General features: G+C 36.4%; 2 protein-coding genes across 4 annotated transcripts; one reads left to right on the forward strand and one right to left on the reverse strand.

Annotated features, from left to right (window-relative positions):
* Positions 1–275: 275 nt before the first annotated feature.
* LOC110449587 (protein mago nashi homolog 2) lies at positions 276–8984 on the reverse strand. Its single transcript, XM_021496545.1, has 5 exons — positions 8860–8984; positions 6880–6938; positions 5842–5952; positions 2769–2851; positions 276–918 (listed from the first exon to the last, which is right to left on the reverse strand). Exons 1-5 carry the CDS (start codon positions 8951–8953, stop codon positions 819–821), a joined length of 447 nt encoding a protein of 148 aa, XP_021352220.1. The 5' UTR covers positions 8954–8984; the 3' UTR covers positions 276–818.
* Positions 8985–9221: 237 nt separating this feature from the next.
* On the forward strand, positions 9222–20226 carry LOC110449598 (WD repeat domain-containing protein 83-like). Of its 3 annotated transcripts, none has more exons than XR_002462869.1 (8): positions 9222–9336; positions 12771–12995; positions 13428–13540; positions 13866–13998; positions 14439–14547; positions 16348–16462; positions 18595–19357; positions 19470–20226. XR_002462869.1 is itself a non-coding variant. In XM_021496555.1 (7 exons), exons 1-7 carry the CDS (start codon positions 9258–9260, stop codon positions 18739–18741), a joined length of 921 nt encoding a protein of 306 aa, XP_021352230.1. In that variant the 5' UTR covers positions 9222–9257; the 3' UTR covers positions 18742–20226. The 3 variants fall into 3 exon arrangements, 1 of the variants encoding a protein (XP_021352230.1); XR_002462870.1 differs by having other exon boundaries at positions 18595–19077; positions 19358–20226; XM_021496555.1 differs by having other exon boundaries at positions 18595–20226.
* The last annotated feature ends 881 nt before the right edge of the window (positions 20227–21107 follow it).

The raw sequence follows: 21107 nt of genomic DNA on the forward strand, positions 1-21107 counted from the left end.
TGAGGACAGGATTTCTCTCAATCATGGACGATGTCATGATCATCTGATCAAACAAGTTACGAAATATTACTAAAATATATCCTATTTTAACACTATAGTTCAACCATTTGATATTAATATTGTTTGTAACCTGAAATAAACAGTGTTGATTCCAGGACATACCAATAAGAGGAACAATGCCCATATATAGGAGGCTGCATGTACTGTCGCAAAATGCAACAGCTGATGAGGAAAGTGACTAGGTGGGGAGGAAACAAAACAGAAAAGACACAAAATACTGATATCAATGTATTATATTTATATTCTTTAAAAGACACATGAAATGACAAACAGAAGATCAATGAGTTTTTTTTTTATCAGTGCTAGGAAATGCATGATTTGACAAATAATGATAATTATGGAACTGGATATTTTGCCCCTGAACAATTGAATAACATTTGTTGAAATCATATTGCAGAAATAATGAATACTTCCTGACTTTCATCCCCCACTCTCTCCCGACATACTGGTAACTTCTTTTGGTCTAAATATGCAGAAATAAAACTGTAAAACTCTCAATCTAAAATTGTCTTTCAGAAGTGTTCTCTTCATTCCAGTCACATTAGTTCACGTCCAAGGCCCTACCTGTGCTGACCATATAAATGCCTGTAGTTAAGTTCTGTCTCTCATTCTTATTGGTTAACAAGGTTTGCTGTAACGTGTCCATCACATTTTGCTAATTATTAGTTTGGTCAGTAACGTGATGTTTTATCATCCCGAGGACTTCTGATGATGGCCATTTTCCTGATTCCTTACTTCAGCCACCAGCCTGTCACATCTTAGATAGGTTTGATTTTGAAGTGAAGTCCAATGAGGGAGAATACTAAACATTTGAGATCTTGTACAAGGTAGTAGAATGTCCTCAGTCCCTCGGGGTCTCTGTGAGAATGGTAACAAAACAATACATATCAGTGAGAATGGTAACAAAACAGTAATATTGGTGAGAATGACTGTGTTTGATTTTGACAGGACAACAGAAAACACTGAATAAATATGTATTAATGAATAACAAAACATTCACCATTTGTAATGGGTTGGCATAGATACAACAAAAGTGTTTTACTTAAAGGATATAAGTCATAATATTGGTAACAATTTTAAAGAGAGTGTTGTATAATCATGTATCGGCACCACAGGTGCTGGACACACTGACACCCAGTACCTGTGATCAGTACATACTAGTGTCCAGTACCTGTGATCAGTACATACTAGTGTCCAGTACCTGTGATCAGTACATACTAGTGTTCAGTACCTGTGATCTGTACATACTAGTGTCCAGTACCTGTGATCAGTACATACTAGTGTCCAGTACCTGTGATCAGTACATACTAGTGTCCAGTACCTGTGATCAGTACATACTAGTGTTAAGTACCTGTGATCAGTACATACTAGTGTCCAGTACCTGTGATCAGTACATACTAGTGTCCAGTACCTGTGATCAGTACATACTAGTGTCCAGTACCTGTGATCAGTACATACTAGTGTCCAGTACCTGTGATCAGTACATACTAGTGTCCAGTACCTGTGATCAGTACATACTAGTGTCCAGTACCTGTGATCAGTACATACTAGTGTCCAGTACCTGTGATCAGTACATACTAGTGTCCAGTACCTGTGATCAGTACATACTAGTGTCCAGTACCTGTGATCAGTACATACTAGTGTCCAGTACCTGTGATCAGTACATACTAGTGTCCAGTACCTGTGATCAGTACATACTAGTGTCCAGTACCTGTGATCAGTACATACTAGTGTCCAGTACCTGTGATCAGTACATACTAGTGTCCAGTACCTGTGATCAGTACATACTAGTGTCCAGTACCTGTGATCAGTACATACTAGTGTCCAGTACCTGTGATCAGTACATACTAGTGTCCAGTACCTGTGATCAGTACATACTAGTGTCCAGTACCTGTGATCAGTACATACTAGTGTCCAGTACCTGTGATCAGTACATACTAGTGTCCAGTACCTGTGATCAGTACATACTAGTGTCCAGTACCTGTGATCAGTACATACTAGTGTCCAGTACCTGTGATCAGTACATACTAGTGTCCAGTACCTGTGATCAGTACATACTAGTGTCCAGTACCTGTGATCAGTACATACTAGTGTCCAGTACCTGTGATCAGTACATACTAGTGTCCAGTACCTGTGATCAGTACATACTAGTGTCCAGTACCTGTGATCAGTACATACTAGTGTCCAGTACCTGTGATCAGTACATACTAGTGTCCAGTACCTGTGATCAGTACATACTAGTGTCCAGTACCTGTGATCAGTACATACTAGTGTCCAGTACCTGTGATCAGTACATACTAGTGTCCAGTACCTGTGATCAGTACATACTAGTGTCCAGTACCTGTGATCAGTACATACTAGTGTCCAGTACCTGTGATCAGTACATACTAGTGTCCAGTACCTGTGATCAGTACATACTAGTGTCCAGTACCTGTGATCAGTACATACTAGTGTCCAGTACCTGTGATCAGTACATACTAGTGTCCAGTACCTGTGATCAGTACATACTAGTGTCCAGTACCTGTGATCAGTACATACTAGTGTCCAGTACCTGTGATCAGTACATACTAGTGTCCAGTACCTGTGATCAGTACATACTAGTGTCCAGTACCTGTGATCAGTACATACTAGTGTCCAGTACCTGTGATCAGTACATACTAGTGTCCAGTACCTGTGATCAGTACAGATTGGGAATTAAATATACATACTTGCTTTGGTTGACATCAACAAGAGATCCAATTTTTGATGTTGTAAATGAGATATGTTCATCCCCAATTACAATTTCAAGCTCCTGCAAAAAAAAAGGGTACTTTTAGACAAATGCTAAAATTACATGTTTTAGTGATGGAACAAGTAGTATCTTAGAGCCCACCATGAAAGGATCTTTCACCTTCTTTGCCCTTCATTTTCTTCACCTTCTTTGCCCTTCAAGGAGAACATAATACAAAATAGTGATAAGAGATCCCAAAGAGACCTTGGCACCTACAATCGTATTATCTTCATTAGTTCTATGTCATCTTTTCTCTGATCTGTTTGATCGAGTCATGTTAACAGTAAATGCACCTTTTTTAACTCTTCATTTAAACTTAATACTGCTGTGTAAAAAAGACAACCTTCAAAGTAAGTTTGTTAGTTCATATATTTACTAGTACAGTACTAAATGTGAAAGATATATAACATATCAGTCTCAAAAATAAACATGTACAAATATGCATCAAGGGGAGTCTAGATATCAAATTCCAGAAAAAATTGTCAAGTACTTTCTGAGAAATAGCAATAACAAACATCCACGGTCATAATCAATGATGGCTGCCTGTTGGCCGTTTTGTTCATGCATCACCAGGAACCAAGGGGAACCTACATATCATATTTGAGAAAGATCCCTCAAGGAATTCCTGAGAAATGATAATAACAATCATTCACTGTCAAATCTAAGATGGCCACCTGTCAGCAGTTTTTATTTATCAGTCTCAAAAGTAAACATGCATAACTACAGACCAAGGGAAACTTACATATCTAATTAGAGAAAGATCCCTCCAGTACTTTCTGAGAAATAGTGATAACAAGAATTGTTCAAGGATGGACGACAGCCATGGGCGACCCACAGACTAAGGCCGATGTGATGGTGGGCTAAAAATCAACCTGTAGGTCATCTCTGTTTTCCTATACATTTTGATATGAATAAATAACTAAGGACCATTGGAACACTTTCAAGTGAAATTTGAGACAGTACTTTCTGAGAAATAGAGCTAGGATATTTAACTCTTAAAATTAAAGATGGCCACCTGTTGACGATCTTGGTTTCTGATCAGTTCCAAATTGAATATGCATAACTAGGGACCATAAGGAACATTTATATGAAATTGAGAAATTTCTGAAATAGCTCTGATAAAAATTGTTGAAGGACAGACAGACAGACTACAGACCATGAAACAGACAAATGGTGATCTAAAAAGCCTGCCATCTGTGTGTGCATGATGACAGTGGGATAAAAAGTTCACTATCTAAACGATCATCTATGTAAACCAGACATCACTATTGGTTTTTTTTGGCACATGACAGTCCTTCAAAATGTTTTTTTTTCATATGTTCAAGCTGTAAGCAAAATAATCAGATACCTGCTTGACCACATGTTTATAAATTAATAATTTTGAAAAATTAAAAGCAATAATTCTGAAGCATGGAAAAGGGAAGACCCTGGCTGCGTCTCGATTTAGAGGTGTAGTTCATGACAGCTTTGATGCTTTGGTCAGACAGGAGTGCTGGATCATAAAGACTAAAAGCTACATAAGCTAGGTGGTAATATTCTATACAGCAGTAACTGCATGACACCATCACTAATCTATTAGAAATCATGGAACATATCCTTACAATCTCTCATCACTGATTATGATGGCAAAGGAGCAAAATGGAGGCATGGTTTTTAGCTTTATATAGCTAGTAAGTACTAACAAGATTGTGCTAAATGACCTACATTTTATCTAGAATTTTGATACTCTCCCATTGGTTCTCATGATCATTCCATCTTTCCTTTTTTAAACTTACTCAATGTGTGAAATTATCTTTAAAACTGGTCAACATCACAAAAAAAATCACCATAAATTCTACACAGCATTTTTTAAATAAAATTGAACCAATGTAATTGATGACTGACTTACCTGTCTGCCCACTACTATTGAACCAATGTAATTAATGACTGTGACTTACCTGTCTGCCCACTACTATTGAACAAATGTAACTGATGACTGTGACTTAACTGTCTGCCCACTACTATTGAACCAATGTAATTGATGACTGACTTACCTGTCTGCCCACTACTATTGACCCAATGTAATTGATGACTGTGACTTACCTGTCTGCCCACATCTTTCCTTTTTTAAACTTACTCAATGTGTGAAATTATCTTTAAAACTGGTCAACATCACAAAAAAATCACCATAAATTCTACACAGCATTTTTTAAATAAAATTGAACCAATGTAATTGATGACTGACTTACCTGTCTGCCCACTACTATTGAACAAATGTAACTGATGACTGTGACTTAACTGTCTGCCCACTACTATTGAACCAATGTAATTGATGACTGTCACTTACCTGTCTGCCCACTACTATTGAACCAATGCAACTGATGACTGTGACTTACCTGTCTGCCCACTACGATTGAACCAATGTAACTGATGACTGTGACTTAACTTTCTGCCCACTACTATTGAACCAATGTAACTGATGATTGTGACTTACCTGCCTGCCCACTACTATTGAACCAATGTAACTGATGATTGTGACTTACCTGCCTGCCCACTACTATTGAACCAATGTAATTAATGACTGTGACTTACCTGTCTGCCCACTACTGTTGAACCAATGTAACTGATGACTGTGACTTAACTTTCTGCCCACTACTATTGAACCAATGTAACTGATGATTGTGACTTACCTGCCTGCCCACTACTATTGAACCAATGTAACTGATGATTGTGACTTACCTGCCTGCCCACTACTATTGAACCAATGTAACTGATGATTGTGACTTACCTGCCTGCCCACTACTATTGAACCAATGTAATTAATGACTGCGACTTACTGTCTGCCCACTACTATTGAACCAATGTAACTGATGATTGTGACTTACCTGCCTGCCCACTACTATTGAACCAATGTAATTAATGACTGTGACTTACCTGTCTGCCCACTACTACTGAACCAATGTAACTGATGACTGTGACTTCCCTGTCTGCCCACTACTATTAAACCAATGTAACTGATGACTGTGACTTACCTGTCTGCCCACTCTGTCAGGTGATGGCCACACAGCATCATCTTCCTGGATCACCTCCGAATCCTCAATGATACGCTTCAGCTCCTCCATCACAGACTTGTGTACAAATGCCTTTTAAAGAAGGAGAATATATATATATTGAACCAATAATGTATAACAAAATACAGTAAAACAGACTTCTGTTATAAACAATTCCTCTGACAACAACGATTAATAGTTATATAATATCGTAGATCTAGAACAGTAACATTATTCTTTGGTATATGTTATTATATTTCAGTGGTATTACCAAATAATTGTGCTCACTCTCGGCTTAAAGTGTACCCTGAATCGTAATAATAATGAATTCATTATTATTCTATATGATAAAAAAACAAGTATGTCGAAAATTGCATAATTGTAACTCCCTATGAATGGGACACTTGTAAACTGTGACCTCATGATCTGTGACATAAATGCAAACAACTATAGCAGCCACCATGCATACACAAGGCAGGAGGGAGAATTAACATGAGTTTTGAGAAATCAGATTTGACTGAGGATGACAGCATCAAGCTAAGTAAATTTGCCAGAACGTTCAGACAGAGGTTGAATGGAAACCAAGCTGACAACTCTAAAGAGGGTAACACAGACTGGTCGCATTACATGGCCAGTTCTGAACTTCAATTAATTGCTTATTGAGAAATTTAAATTTGCTGAATAAACAAAAATAAAGGAAAATAAAGCAGCAGCGAACTCTACATGTATGTTGCTTATATACAATGTGTTTCAGCCTTTTCTGTTTAACATAAAGGATTTTCATAGTGCAATAGTGCAAATCATTCAGGGTACACTTTAAAATGTGTTATACATAAGTAAACAATGTAATTTTGCAGTGTAGATTGATAATGTTGACTTCCAACATTATGATCTAAGGTGCAAAGTGACAAAGTGAACATAATATCATGTCCATCAACACATACAGCTCTAGGTTTGAAACTAACAACTAGAATGTAAACTGCATCCATTATTTTACAAATACAACAATCCCCAAATTACCTCCTTCCTGATCATGGTGTCATTTTTGTAGTTTGAGTTGTTGGCATACCTCAGTTTACCTGTAAACAGCAAGTTGTGTAGAAATTTTTAAGTATCTATGTGATTAAATGACCTATATTTATTAACAGGCATGCATGATACTGAATATTTTTCCATGAATTTTAATATCTTTGAAAACAATTAATACGTTTTAATACGTGGAATTTACAGGGTGTGCAATTTCATGTAAAGAGCTATAGCCCTCAGTCAGATTAAAAAAATCCTCAAGCCTAAGAAATCATCTTATTATATGCTCTGAAAATTTTCACTGACCAAAACATAAAATGAACACCTCTCTCTGGTGCGTCAGCTGGCTAGTAGGGGTCTTCACCACCAGTAATCCCGAACAGTCAACCCATACCAAGATTAAGTTTATGTGTACCAAGATTTTAGTTGTTCCGTACCAAGGATTCTTTTTAAGTACTTACCAAAGTATAATATCTGTACCATACATATTTCTCATAAATTTGTGCCCAATCAAAATATGGGTATTGTTTCTCATAAAATTATTGGTATTTGTGGTGAAGGGGAGATAACTCGTAGTAAACATATGACAAACAATGTTCAAGTTTATAACTCAAGGACCCATCGAGGGGCAATACATAAATGATAATTATGATGAAAATTATACAATTTTTAACATTTTTTTTCACATTTACAGTGGTACAGTTCAACGTTATAAATATTATAGGATAATCGAGTGTCCGTTTAACAGGAAAGAGAATAGTGTGCTTCCTATGGTCAGACTATCTACCTCAAAGCTAGAAAGCGACCTTAATCTGATGTACAATTCAAATCTGGCACACTACTCTTCCCTTTTTAAATGTCATCGCCCTGGAACACCACAACCCAGGTTTTAACAAGTACCTGTCACCACAGGGGCATGGACACCATTTGTAACAGGAAAGAGATTACTGTGCTTCCACCGGGGATCGAACCCTCAATCTCCATCTGTCTAGCTATATATAGTCTTTCGCTCTACCACTGATCTAAAGGGAAATTCCCTCAAGCTTGAAGCTAGAATGCGACCTTAATCCTATGTACAATTAAAACCTGCCACATCCGTATCAGGATAACCGGAGTTCAGATTATTAAATTAAAATGTCACTTATGTCAAGTTTTAATAAATAATAAGGGTGTCTGCCAACATTTCTGTCTTAACTCGATCGCGAATGCACCATCGGCATGTCTGACGGTGTCAAGATATACATTTCTTGATAATGATATGTCTTAAACAAATGGTTACAATGAAAGAACTATATACATATACACCTCTATATTAGTAAGTCCAGTTAATTTTAATAACCTGAATATTAACCGTTACATCATAATTATGTTATGCCCATTATATGGTGTTATATGTGAAGGATTTCTTTCGAAAACTTCACCTAAACTTTAACTTTCTCAAATCACATTTGCAGCACACATCTCGGCCATTGTTCCATGATATGAATGGGCTTCAATTTTGGTCGATATGTTTGGAACGAGGTTGACAGTGAAGCCCACATTTTGAATTAAAACTAGCTTGAATATAATTTTAACTGATCAAACACTATTCTGATAGTAACAGTACCAAAGGGCGGTTTTACAAATAGCTAAAGCCCCAGTTGTTCAAAAGGTGGTTTTGTCAATAGACAAGTTAAAATCTCACAACTTTGTATGTAAATTCACTCTACTAAATATTTGATAGCTGGAAAGTTGTAACTTATTCAATGGTTGTGTTATAAAGATACACAAAAATTAAGATTTGCGGTTATCAGACATAGATTTTTCAGCAGACGATAGTTCGTGACAAAGGAATCTATAAATCACAAGTAAATTCTATCACGTTGCCGGTTTGCGATTTCCAATGCTAATTAGCTAGGCCTTCCCTATACATTGTGATCGTAGCAATTCTTAAAGATATAAAATGTTTTTTTCCAAGTATTATCTCACGCTTACCATCAGGTCTGAATTCAAATTCAAGGAATTCATGGCCAAATTTCCCTCTGTGTCCAACATAATATCGCAAGTAAAAATCAGAGGACGCCGCCATTTTTGCTAGGTGTGTGTTTTCTAATAATCTCAAACATATATTTAATTCCGGAAAAAAATCTTTAAGTCGTAATTTTGTTCCATATGTCTCAAGAAATTATTTTTGAATACGATTTTTTCTCGAAAAAAATGTAATCATTATATTGAAAAAAAGATCGAAGCATTTATTTAATAATTTCTTTTTAACGGAAACGACCACGAACGTATCTTGCATTCAATTATCTTTAAAACGCTTGTATTGAATATGATTGCAATTCAAACGTTTGCGTTTAAGTAGACTCTAAAGGAGAGTTTAGAATAGCAGAATGGGTGAAGAATTTCCAGAAAAGCTTATTTCTACTGTGAATTGTAAACAAGGAGCTGTGAGAGCCGTTAGGTTTAATGGTATGTTCTACCATAAATAGGTTAACAAATATACATGTATATGTCACTTTCCTTTAGGCCTAATTGATGAAATACATGGCAGAATTCTTAAAGAATCTAAATCTTTTGTAGCACCAATTCTTTCTCTACTCTTTCAGTCTTTGAAAAATCACTTACTTCGGGCACAGTACCTCATGATTGGAACCATGCTGATGTATGCCCTGTATTCAAAAAAGGTGATAAACAAAATCCTATAAACTATCGTCCCATCTCACTCACCTGCATTTGTTGTAAGCTCCTCGAACATATTTTATGTAGTACATTATGAAACATTTGGAAAACAACAAAATTTTACTTGACTTACAACATGGATTTCGGCCAGCTCGATCATGTGAAACACAGCTAATGTCTGTCATCCAGGATCTTGCCTCCACACAGAACAACAACTTCCAGACTGATGTTATAATTATGGACTTCGCTAAAGCATTTGACAAGGTTTCTCATCTCGCCACCTACTTTATAAACTAAAATTCTATGGTATACAGAACAACACACTTAACTGGATTTCTTCATTTCTATCTAACAGAACACAGTCCGTAGTATTAAATGGTGAAAAATCATCTACAGTCCCTGACTATCTTCAGGTGTCCCCCTGGGTACGGTCCTCGGACATATCCTGTTTATCATTTATATTAATGATCTTTCAGAATATATCAAATTCAGCACTCTACGCCTCTTCGCTGATGACAGCATAATTTATAAAACCATAAAAACACAAGATGATGTTGAGAAATTACAATCAGATCTGAGTGCCGCTGGTAAATGGGAAAAAGATTGGCTAATGAGTTTCCATCCTGATAAATGCACAGTACTAAAAGTTCTCAACAGACGTCAAAGTAAATTTACTTCAAATTATCAAATTCATGGTCACACTCTGGAAATTACTGATTCGGCAAAATACCTTGGCGTCACGTTACAATCAAACCTAAAATGGGGGAAGCACATAAATTCAATGACCACTAAAGCTAATCAGTCCTTGGGTTTCCTTCGCCGAAACTTAAAAATAAATTCCTCCAAAGTAAAAAATCATGCCTATAAAACCCTTGTCCGTCCAAAACTTGACTACTGCTCACCTGTCTGGGCATGGGGCCCACATAACAACAACCAAATTAACGCCAGCTCTGTAACTGAAATGATGGAAACACTTCATTGGCCTCCCCTTCACACTCGCAGATTATACTTCAGACTGGTCATGTTTTACAAAATTTTGAATAATGTAGTAGCAATTTATCCAACAAACCTTTTAATACCAGCTGACAGTAGAACCAGATCCAGCCACCACAATTCTCATGCCTTCAAACACATACAGACCATAAAAGATACGTATAAATTTTCCTTCTATCCTCGCACCATCAGTCAATGGAATCATCTCCCTCATTCAGCCGTATCATCTGACACAGTGGAAGCATTCAAGTCTGCTATCCCTGTGTTATACCTGTCTTCAACATTCTAAATCTGTACCCTGTAAATAGTTTTATCTATATATGTTAAAAATCTAAAAAATAACCCTTATTCCGTTGTACATTTCCCAGCGCATAGCATGTAATCTTCAGGAATGCTATTATCCACAGGAAGAAGAAGAATTGTGAAGGGGTTCGACTAACCACTCAACAGCTGAACCCACTGAACTAATCTTCCTGGAAAATTGTGCAACCCCCACCCACTATTTATTTGCTACGGATTAGCCTAACTCACATAAAAATGACAATCAACTGTATCATGTCTTACATTAAAACCAAACGATCTTATCACTGCAGCATTTCCCCACTAAAGTAAGAGGGCAAATTAACGCCCAGTTTCTATCTGTTTTTACTCTACCTGAAACCATCAATGATCGCCAGTTTACTCTCAGATGTAACATGCCTCGAGCTCTTGACCATCAATTTCCAACCATGCCTGATATTGAGATCCATGAAAATGGTATATTAAAACTTCTCAAAGGTTTAAATATGCAAAAGGCTGCAGGACCCAATGACATAAAACCAAAGGTACTGAAAGAACTTGCTAACGAAGTAGCCCCCGTTCTATCACTTTTAGCAAGTCCTTGGCTACAGGTCTAGTCCTCCCCATTGATTGGAAATTGGCAAATATATCTCCCATTTATAAAAAAGGACAGAAATTTAATCCAGAAAATTATAGACCAATTTCACTGACATGCATTTGCAGTGCAGTAATGGAGCACATCATCGTTTCTAACATCATGACGCATGCTGATACAAACAACATCTTGTATCCTTTCCAACATGTCTTTCGCAAATTTCGATCATGCGAAAGTCAGTTGATCAAATTCATCGATGACATATCCAGAAGCCTTGACGAAGGAAGCCAAACTGATATTCTCATCATGGACTTCGCCAAGGCTTTCGACAAAGTCAGCCATTCCCTAGCTAACTCATCCACAAACTAAAGTACTATGGTGTAAAAGGAAACGTAGTAAACTGGATTGAGAATTTCCTTCTTGGCAGAAAGCAATCTGTAGTTGAGGAGGGGGAAATGGTCCCCATGGTCTCTTGTTATGTGTATCAAAATTTGGGGATTGATATAAAAACCAAGATGGCCGACAGGTGGCCATCTTGTATTTTGACATTGAAGGTTTGTTATAGCTATTTCTCAGTAAGTACTTGAGGGATCTTTCTCAAATTTGATATGTGAGTTCCCCTTGTTCAATAGTGCTGGTTTACTTCTGAGACTGATCGGATATCAAAATAGCCGACATGTGGCCATCTTTGATTATGACAGTTCATGCAGGTGTGTTATTGTTATTACTCAGAAAGTACTGGGTGGATCTTTCTCAAATTTGTTGTGTAGATTTTCATTGGTCCTTTTTGTGTATGTTTACTTTTGTGACTGATTGAATAAACAAAATGGATGACTGCAGGTGGCCATGGCCATCTTGGATTTTGACAGTTAAAGTCAGAAAGTACTTGAGGGATCTTTCTCAAATGGTTTCCCTTGGTCCTTAGTTGTGCAAATTTCTTCTTGGTCCCTTGTTAGAAGATTGATCATTAAAACAAGATGGCAGCAGAGGGTCATCTTGGATTTTGATATTTCAATAATATTATCACTATTTCCCCTGGAGGAATTACTTTACAGATCTCTCTCATATTGAAATGACCAGTTCTATTCTTTTAACATTTAGTAAATGACAAACTCACAAACTCACTTTCAAGGTTGTCTTTTAAACACAGCAGTATGAAGTTTACACCAAATATTACCTCAAGATGCATTTACTGTTGACATGACGTACTTGATCAAACAGATAATTGAAAACAAGAGAAAAGATCAAACTGACATAGAACTAATGAAAATGGTAAGATCCCTCTGGGATCTCTTTTTCATTTAATTGATAACAATAGAATTAAGTTAAATTACCATGTAATTATTTGTATCTTTAGTTGGAGGTGACTACTGTTTGACTTGTGGTAGTGATAAGTCGGTGAGGCTTTGGAATCCTCACAGAGGAATTGCCTTAAAGACATACACGGGCCATGGATATGAAGTACTGGATGCACAGTCCTCTGGTGATAACAGTCAGATCTGCTCAGGAGGGATGGACAAAACTGTCATGTTGTTTGATGTGGCTACAGGGAAGGCTGTACGCAAGTACAGAGGTCATGCAGGTAACTTAACCCTAATTTCTATTGAGTCTGCTTTTTTTTTTTTTTGCAGAATTTTGACATTTAAGATGAAGCCATTTCTAGATCTAGGTATGAAATAATGGCAGGATTAATTTGATTGTGATGAATTAAACATTGGTTTTACATTTAATCTGTACATTTTTATATCAAGACGTTTATTATATTTCTAAACAGACTTTTTTATATATAAAATCATGGTAACTGATGGTAACTAAATTAAATTTAGAATTATAATAATTTACCTTGACTCTGGTAACATCAAAGCAGAAAATATATACTTGGTACTGTTTGTGTTATTTGTAGCTTAAAAAACTGAGAATCTGGTCCTGTAGATTCAATTGTTAGTTTTTTATGTGTTGAATACCTGTTGAAAGGAGTAATCAGTTGTAAATGTTTTTGTTGGTCTTAACATAGGAACTGTGAACTGTGTTAAATTCAATGAAGAATCAACACTGATCCTGTCTGGGTCCATTGACAGCACAGTCCGCATCTGGGATTGTCGTACAAAGAAGATGGAGCCTATCCAGGTAGGGGTGATTAAGCATTAAGTTCTGTTTAGAGATACACAGGTTTAAGGAAAACTTAATTACAGTGGCAAAATGTTATAATAGTAATAGTGTTATAGTGGTAAATAAATTTATAATTCATATGATGCGTCTTCATTCTACCATTCAGTATTTTTTTTGTCCTTTTTACTGCCAAAAACAGGCACATTCCCCCAGAAAAAAGGCATATTTTCAAAACAATAGATAAAGACAATTGATTTTTTTTTCTAAAAATACCACTGAATTTTCCAGTTTATGCAGGCACAGGCTATGTTAAAGACACTTATTTATTTAATTATTTAATAAGATTTTGGATGAAGCTAAAGATGGAGTTACCTCCCTTCAAGTGTCAGACAAGGAGATCCTAACTGGATCAACTGATGGAAGGATCAGGAGATATGACCTCCGTGTCGGCAAATTGTCTGTGGACTTTATAGGAGGTAAAAAATGTTAACTCTCATTTACCATGGTCTACTAAGTTGTGTATTCATAGATTGCCTTGGCTGTAATGAGGCAATGTTTTGCTCCACAAAATATAAAATAATCAAAGTAGCAATCATTTTTGTCTCACACATGCATGAATAGTGGCTATTGTGAGTTTTATTGATATTTGTAATTAGGACTAATGATATTTCTCTATAACAGATTATATATTCATAAATGCCATTAAGATTGTCAAACTCAACAGCTTAATCAGGGGCCAAAGTATACATTTTGGGAATGCGAGCATACCTTTTGGTAATAATGTAGCTTTAATTATATATATAGCACTGAAGATATGTCAAAAAATGAAAAAAAAAAAATTGTAATTTTTTTGTTATCCCTGTAAGTTTGCCTAGTACCCAGATTTAAATTAAACAAAACTGTTTTGGGGTTCCAGCACCTGTGACATGTGTTAATTTCACAAGAGACAGTCAGTGTATCCTGACCAGTACACTAGACAGCAGCATCAAACTAATGGACAAGGACACAGGCGAAATGCTCGCTGAGTAAGTGTTAGATAGAGATTAGCTCTCCACTGAGTAAGTGTTTGATAGAGATTAGCTCTCCACTGAGTAAGTGTTAGATAGAGATTAGCTCTCCACTGAGTAAGTGTTAGATAGAGATTAGCTCTCCACTGAGCAAGTGTTAGATAGAGATTAGCTCTCCACTGAGCAAGTGTTAGACAGAGATTAGCTCTCCACTGAGTAAGTGTTAGATATAGCAGCTCTCCACTGAGTAAGTGTTAGACAGAGACTAGCTCTCCACTAAGTAAGTTTTAGATAGAGATTAGCTTTTCACTGAGTAAGTGTTAGATAGAGATTAGCTCTCCACTAAATTAAAGTAAGTGTAAGACAGAGATAAGCTCTCCACTGAGTAAGTGTTAGATAGAGCAGCTCTCCACTGAGTAAGTATTAGACAGAGACTAGCTCTCCACTAACTAAGTGTTAGATAGAGATTAGCTCTCCACTAAATTAAAGTAAGTGTAAGATAGAGATTAGCTCTCCACTGAGTAAGTGTTAGATAGAGCAGCTCTCCACTGAGTAAGTGTTAGATAGAGATTAGCTCTCCACTGAGTAAGTGTTAGATAGAGATTAGCTCTCCACTGAGCAAGTGTTAGATAGAGATTAGCTCTCCACTGAGCAAGTGTTAGACAGAGATTAGCTCTCCACTGAGTAAGTGTTAGATATAGCAGCTCTCCACTGAGTAAGTGTTAGACAGAGACTAGCTCTCCACTAAGTAAGTTTTAGATAGAGATTAGCTTTTCACTGAGTAAGTGTTAGATAGAGATTAGCTCTCCACTAAATTAAAGTAAGTGTAAGACAGAGATAAGCTCTCCACTGAGTAAGTGTTAGATAGAGCAGCTCTCCACTGAGTAAGTATTAGACAGAGACTAGCTCTCCACTAACTAAGTGTTAGATAGAGATTAGCTCTCCACTAAATTAAAGTAAGTGTAAGATAGAGATTAGCTCTCCACTGAGTAAGTGTTAGATAGAGATTAGCTCTCTACTGAGTAAGTGTTAGATAGAGATTAGCTTTTCACTGAGTAAGTGTTAGATAGCGATTATGTAGCTCTCCACTGAGTAAGTGTAAGATAGAGATTAGCTCTCCACTGAGTAAGTGTTAGACAGAGATTAGCTCTCTACTAAGTAAGTGTTAGACAGAGATTAGCTCTCCACTGAGTAAGTGTTAGATAGAGATTAGCTCTCTACTAAGTAAGTGTTAGACAGAGATTAGCTCTCCACTGAGTAAGTGTTAGATAGAGATTAGCTCTCTACTAAGTAAGTGTTAGACAGAGATTAGCTCTCCACTGAGTAAGTGTTAGATAGAGATTAGCTCTCTACTAAGTAAGTGTTAGACAGAGATTAGCTCTCCACTGAGTAAGTGTTAGATAGAGATTAGCTCTCTACTAAGTAAGTGTTAGACAGAGATTAGCTCTCCACTGAGTAAGTGTTAGATAGAGATTAGCTCTCTACTAAGTAAGTGTTAGACAGAGATTAGCTCTCTACTGAGTAAGTGTTAGATAGAGATTAGCTCTCCACTGAGTAAGTGTTAGACAGAGATTAGCTCTCTACTGAGTAAGTGTTAGATAGAGATTAGCTTTTCACTGAGTAAGAGTTAGATACATTATGTAGCTTGATTACTTGTTTGTGTTACCTGGTGGTTTAAAATTAAGGCTTGGTAATCAAATACTTTTAAATTGATGTGACAGAAATTGATGAAGATTAAAGAAAAACAAAAATATAAATATTGATGTAAAAGATATCAATCAATTTTATGAAATCAAATAACTTTTGTCTTTCTCTCAGGTACAAGGGTCACAAGAACAATAACTACAAACTGGACAGCTGCCTGAATGTGGAGGACACCCATGTCCTCAGCGGCTCAGAGGACGGCAATGTTTACATCTGGGGCCTAGTCGAGGTAAGTCCTCTTTTACCACTCACCATCATTTGGTATGTCATAATGTGTGTAGGATTGAAGGGGCACTGTGAATATACACCAAAAAATACACTGTGAAGATACACTGTGAAGATACACTGTGAAGATACACTGTGAAGATACACTGTGAAGATACACTGTGAAGATACACTGTGAAGATACACTGTGAAGATACACTGTGAAGATACACTGTGAAGCATATGTGCCAGTTTTTTTATAGTGTGTGAGCATACAATGTTGTTATAAAATCCAGAAAATCTTTGACAGAGGAAACATGTACAATCTAATAAAACATATCTACATTAAATGAAGAGAGACAGAATGGGTTACAAATACTAAAACTAAAATCTATTTATATATAAATGAAGAGAGTGAGAATGGGTTACAAGTACTAAAACTAAAATCTATTTATATATAAATGAAGAGAGACAGAATGGGTTACAAGTACTAAAACAAAAATCTATTTATATATAAATGAAGAGAGAAAGAATGGGTTACAACTACTAAAACTAAAATCTATTTACATATAAATGAAGAGAGAAAGATTGGGTTACAAGTACTAAAACTAAAATCTATTTATATATAAATGAAGAGAGACAGAATGGGTTAAACGTACTAAAACCAAAATCTATTTATATATAAATGAAGTGAGAAAGAATGGGTGACAAGTACTAAAACCAAAATCTATTTATATATAAATGAAGAGAGAAAGAATGGGTACAAGGACTAAAACCAAAATCTATTTATATATAAATGAAGAGAGTGAGAATGGGTTACAAGTACTAAAACTAAAATCTATTTACATATAAATGAAGAGAGAAAGAATGGGTTACAAGTACTAAAACCAAAATCTATTTATATATAAATGAAGAGAGACAGAATGGGTTACAAGTACTAAAACTAAAATCTATTTATATATTAATGAAGAGAGACAGAATGGGTTACAAGTACTAAAACTAAAATCTATTTATATATAAATGAAGAGAGACAGAATGGGTTACAAGTACTAAAACTAAAATCTATTTATATATAAATGAAGAGAGACAGAATGGGTTACAAGTACTAAAACCAAAATCTTTTTATATATTGGCAATATTTTGATTAATGATCTTTCATTTATGGTAATCAGTCAATTCAACAATTACTTATTTTATAAAACGAACACTTCTAAGAATGGTTCAAAGTATTTCTTTACCAGTATTTACTGATTAGAACAGTTTCCCGTACATTTAACTGAAAACATTGCTAAATTCTTGTCAGTTAGAAAAGTGATATTAGTATAAATAATCATTGAAAAGGTTCATTTAGCAGGAAAGTTCTTACCCAGACTGTTTCGCTGACATTCTGCCAGCTTGGTCACTGGTGATGATAGTGATATGGGAGTTACTTCCCCTTGTTTACTGTGGTGGAGGTGAACAAGATGTCTCTAACGTCACCATGCCAGTGACCAAGCTTGCAGAATGTCAGCGAAACTGTCTGGGTAAGAACATCTTTTTTTATATAGCAGTGACTCGGTGAATCTTGCAAATACACATTAGTATAATAAGTCTTAACTATTATCCTCATTTTTTATTTATATTTATAAAACTAACCGCTGTAACTTCTTTATCTAATCTGAAGTACCAAGTGAAGTCTGTCTGATCTGAGTGACAGTGAGGTAAAACTTGGGGAATTTTTTTATCACAGTTTTATTTTTGCCTTTTTTGAAAGTGAATTTAACCTGCGAGGCAATTTAGATTTTAACATTGAATGGCTAAGTTTGAGTGGGTATCATTAACTGTCAGACATTTCACTTTACAGGTGGTAAAAATGGGGGAAATGATACAGGTGGTAAAAATGGGGGAAATGATATGTAGTAGTAATGGACTGGGTGTATCACTCGCAACCTGGTAGCTTAATTGGTTAGCATTTCTCTTAACCTATTACAGTGGTGCTTGTGACCAGGATTCAATCCTGGTGTACCCAATTAAGCTAGCTGGTCGCCGGCGATCAGTCTACACATAGATTAGATATAACTGAAAGGAATATAATGCAATTGCTCTTTACATAGTTAAGGATGCTTTATTGACGAACAGACCAAGGATTCACTTTTACATTCTATATCTTTATACCAGGCTAAAGTGTTGAAGAAGTTGACTCATGAATCGGACAAGGCTATACATTCCCTTGCATTCCATCCCGAGGAAAAATGTCTCCTGACTGCCAGCATGGACAAGATGTATGTGTGGAAGTCCAAATATGCCCAGAGCAGGGACACTTGACCCGCTAGTGATAACCCCTACCTAAGCTGGAAATGTGGTTCTGTCAAGGAATGTGGTACTGTCAAGGAATGTGGTACTGTCAAGAAATGTGGTACTGTCAAGGAATGTGGTACTGTCAAGGAATGTGGTACTGTCCACTTACTGCTGGAAATCAAGGTATTCAGGACACTTGACATGAAAGTCGTACTGTACACTAACAACTGGAAACAGAAACCAAGGTACTCGGAACACTTGACATGAAAGTCGTACTATTAACTAACAACTGGAAACCAAGGTACTCGGGACACTTGACATGAAAGTCGTACTGTACACCAACAACTGGAAACAGAAACCAAGGTACTCAGGACACTTGACATGAAAGTCGTACTATTAACTAACAACTGGAATCCAAGGTACTCGGAACACTTGACATGAAAGTCGTACTGTACATTAACAACTGGAAACCAAGGTACTCAGGACACTTGACGTGAAAGTCGTACTGTACACTAACAACTGGAAACCAAGGTACTCGGGACACTTGACATGAAAGTCGTACTGTTCACTAACAACTGGAAACCAAGGTACTCAGGACACTTGACATGAAAGTCGTACTGTACACTAACAACTGGAAACCAAGGTACTCAGGACACTTGACATGAAAGTCGTACTATTAACTAACAACTGGAATCCAAGGTACTCGGAACACTTGACATGAAAGTCGTACTGTACACTAACAACTGGAAACCAAGGTACTCTGGACATGGAAGTCGTACTGCATTCTATTTGCAGGAAATCAAGTTACACTTACTTTGTACGCTTACCTGTGAGTGATACGGTCTGCTACCATATAGAAATAGATGTAGTCTGGACAGTTGACTGGTAATTGGTACTGTCCTCTTACAACTCGAAATAAAGATAGTCATGGCATTTATTCTGATTTAAACCGCTTACACTTGACTGGAAAGCAGGATTGCTCGCCAAAATGAATCTCAAATTATGACTTTTTGGGACACTTGACAAGCAGGTAATAATACTGACAACCAGTGTCATCCTTGATACTCCAAAGGATACGCTCACTCACGCTCTCTGCACCCCTCAAATATGTCATAGCAACATTGAAGGCACACAGCTAGTTATTTGATTAGTCTCGGGTAAAACAATCTGACCAATTGCTTAGCTGATACCTGTCCTTTGAAGATTACATAGGAACGAAACCTGACTTCAAAGCCAGTCAAAATTATTTTGATGTACATCAAAGGATCAAGCTAGTCTTCTTGTCTAGTAGACAGTGGCGCACACTGAGCCTGACATATTCTAAGGGTGCAGAGAGTGTAAGTGAATGTAACCCTGGAGTATTGAGGATGCACCAGGGTAGACAACAGGAGTACATTTTGTACATCCAGAATGAAAAACATACAGAACATTTCAGAAAAAAACATTTGCTGATCATTTGAATCAAACTTAATGACAATCTGAATAAATACAGCTGTTCATTATCACGTACCGCGTTAATAGTTTTTTTTTTATTAACATCTGATTTTAATGAGATTGACTTAATGATGGCATAATTTAAAACAAACACTAAATGTGTGTAACTTGATGCCTAATATACTTATATATAACTACATGTGAAATATTAGAAAGTTCCATCAAGCTGTTTGCTCACCACTATGTTACCTTATTTAAGATGAGTTTCCACCCAATAAACAAAAACAGCAGTTTAGAGTAAATATGTCTTTTTATGAAGAAATATGTTAAATTATGATACCTGACCTTATATAGAGCATATACAATATCTTGCTAATTAGCCTTGAAGACATAGACAGGAGGCTTGAGAGAGGCAGGTACATGTAACACATGTAAATCAGTGGTAGAAAAAAAGGTAAGAAATTGTGCCAAGTTTGAGGACTCTGGAGGCAACTGGGATTGTTTATTACAGACAGACAGATGAATGGCTCTGTAGCTTACATAGGACGATTTTGTTTTATGTTGTGGAGCTGTGAACTTCAGCATAGTTGTTCCATTTTAGTTTAGTTACTTTATAAGAGTTGTCTCCCATAGGACGAATATACTCCTACTTTTCAGACATTTTCTTTTCCATACATTAATTTTTACCTAACTAATAGTATATATAGGGTATGCATATATCATAAACACAAACTTACATGTAAGTATTGAGACAAAATGGGGTACTTTGTAAATATAAACTGAAATGTCCATATTAATGAGGTTCCACTGAAAAAGAACTCGAGTATTAGGACTAACCTTGCATCTGAGAGCCATTACAATAATGTACAGTCTGAGAGCCACTACAATAATGTACAGTCAGAGCCACTACAATGATGTACAGTCTGAGAGCCACTACAATAATGTACAGTCTGAGAGCC

The sequence above is a fragment of the Mizuhopecten yessoensis genome, unplaced genomic scaffold (assembly GCF_002113885.1).
Source record: "Mizuhopecten yessoensis strain PY_sf001 unplaced genomic scaffold, ASM211388v2 scaffold467, whole genome shotgun sequence".
Lineage (NCBI taxonomy): Eukaryota > Metazoa > Mollusca > Bivalvia > Pectinida > Pectinidae > Mizuhopecten > Mizuhopecten yessoensis.

Bases quoted from the DNA above. Each gene is read 5' to 3' on its own strand.
- LOC110449587 (XM_021496545.1), bottom strand. From the start codon at position 8,953: ATGGCGGCGTCCTCTGATTTTTACTTGCGATATTATGTTGGACACAGA. The intron at 6,939-8,859 runs GTAAGCGTGAGA...TGCTGTTTACAG, and splicing joins ATTTGAATTCAGACCTGATG to GTAAACTGAGGTATGCCAAC. The intron at 2,852-5,841 runs GTAAGTCACAGT...TTTTTTTTGCAG, and splicing joins CTGACAGAGTGGGCAGACAG to GAGCTTGAAATTGTAATTGG.
- LOC110449598 (XM_021496555.1), top strand. From the start codon at position 9,258: ATGGGTGAAGAATTTCCAGAAAAGCTTATTTCTACTGTGAATTGTAAA. The intron at 14,548-16,347 runs GTAAGTGTTAGA...TCTTTCTCTCAG, and splicing joins ACAGGCGAAATGCTCGCTGA to GTACAAGGGTCACAAGAACA. The intron at 16,463-18,594 runs GTAAGTCCTCTT...TCTTTATACCAG, and splicing joins ACATCTGGGGCCTAGTCGAG to GCTAAAGTGTTGAAGAAGTT.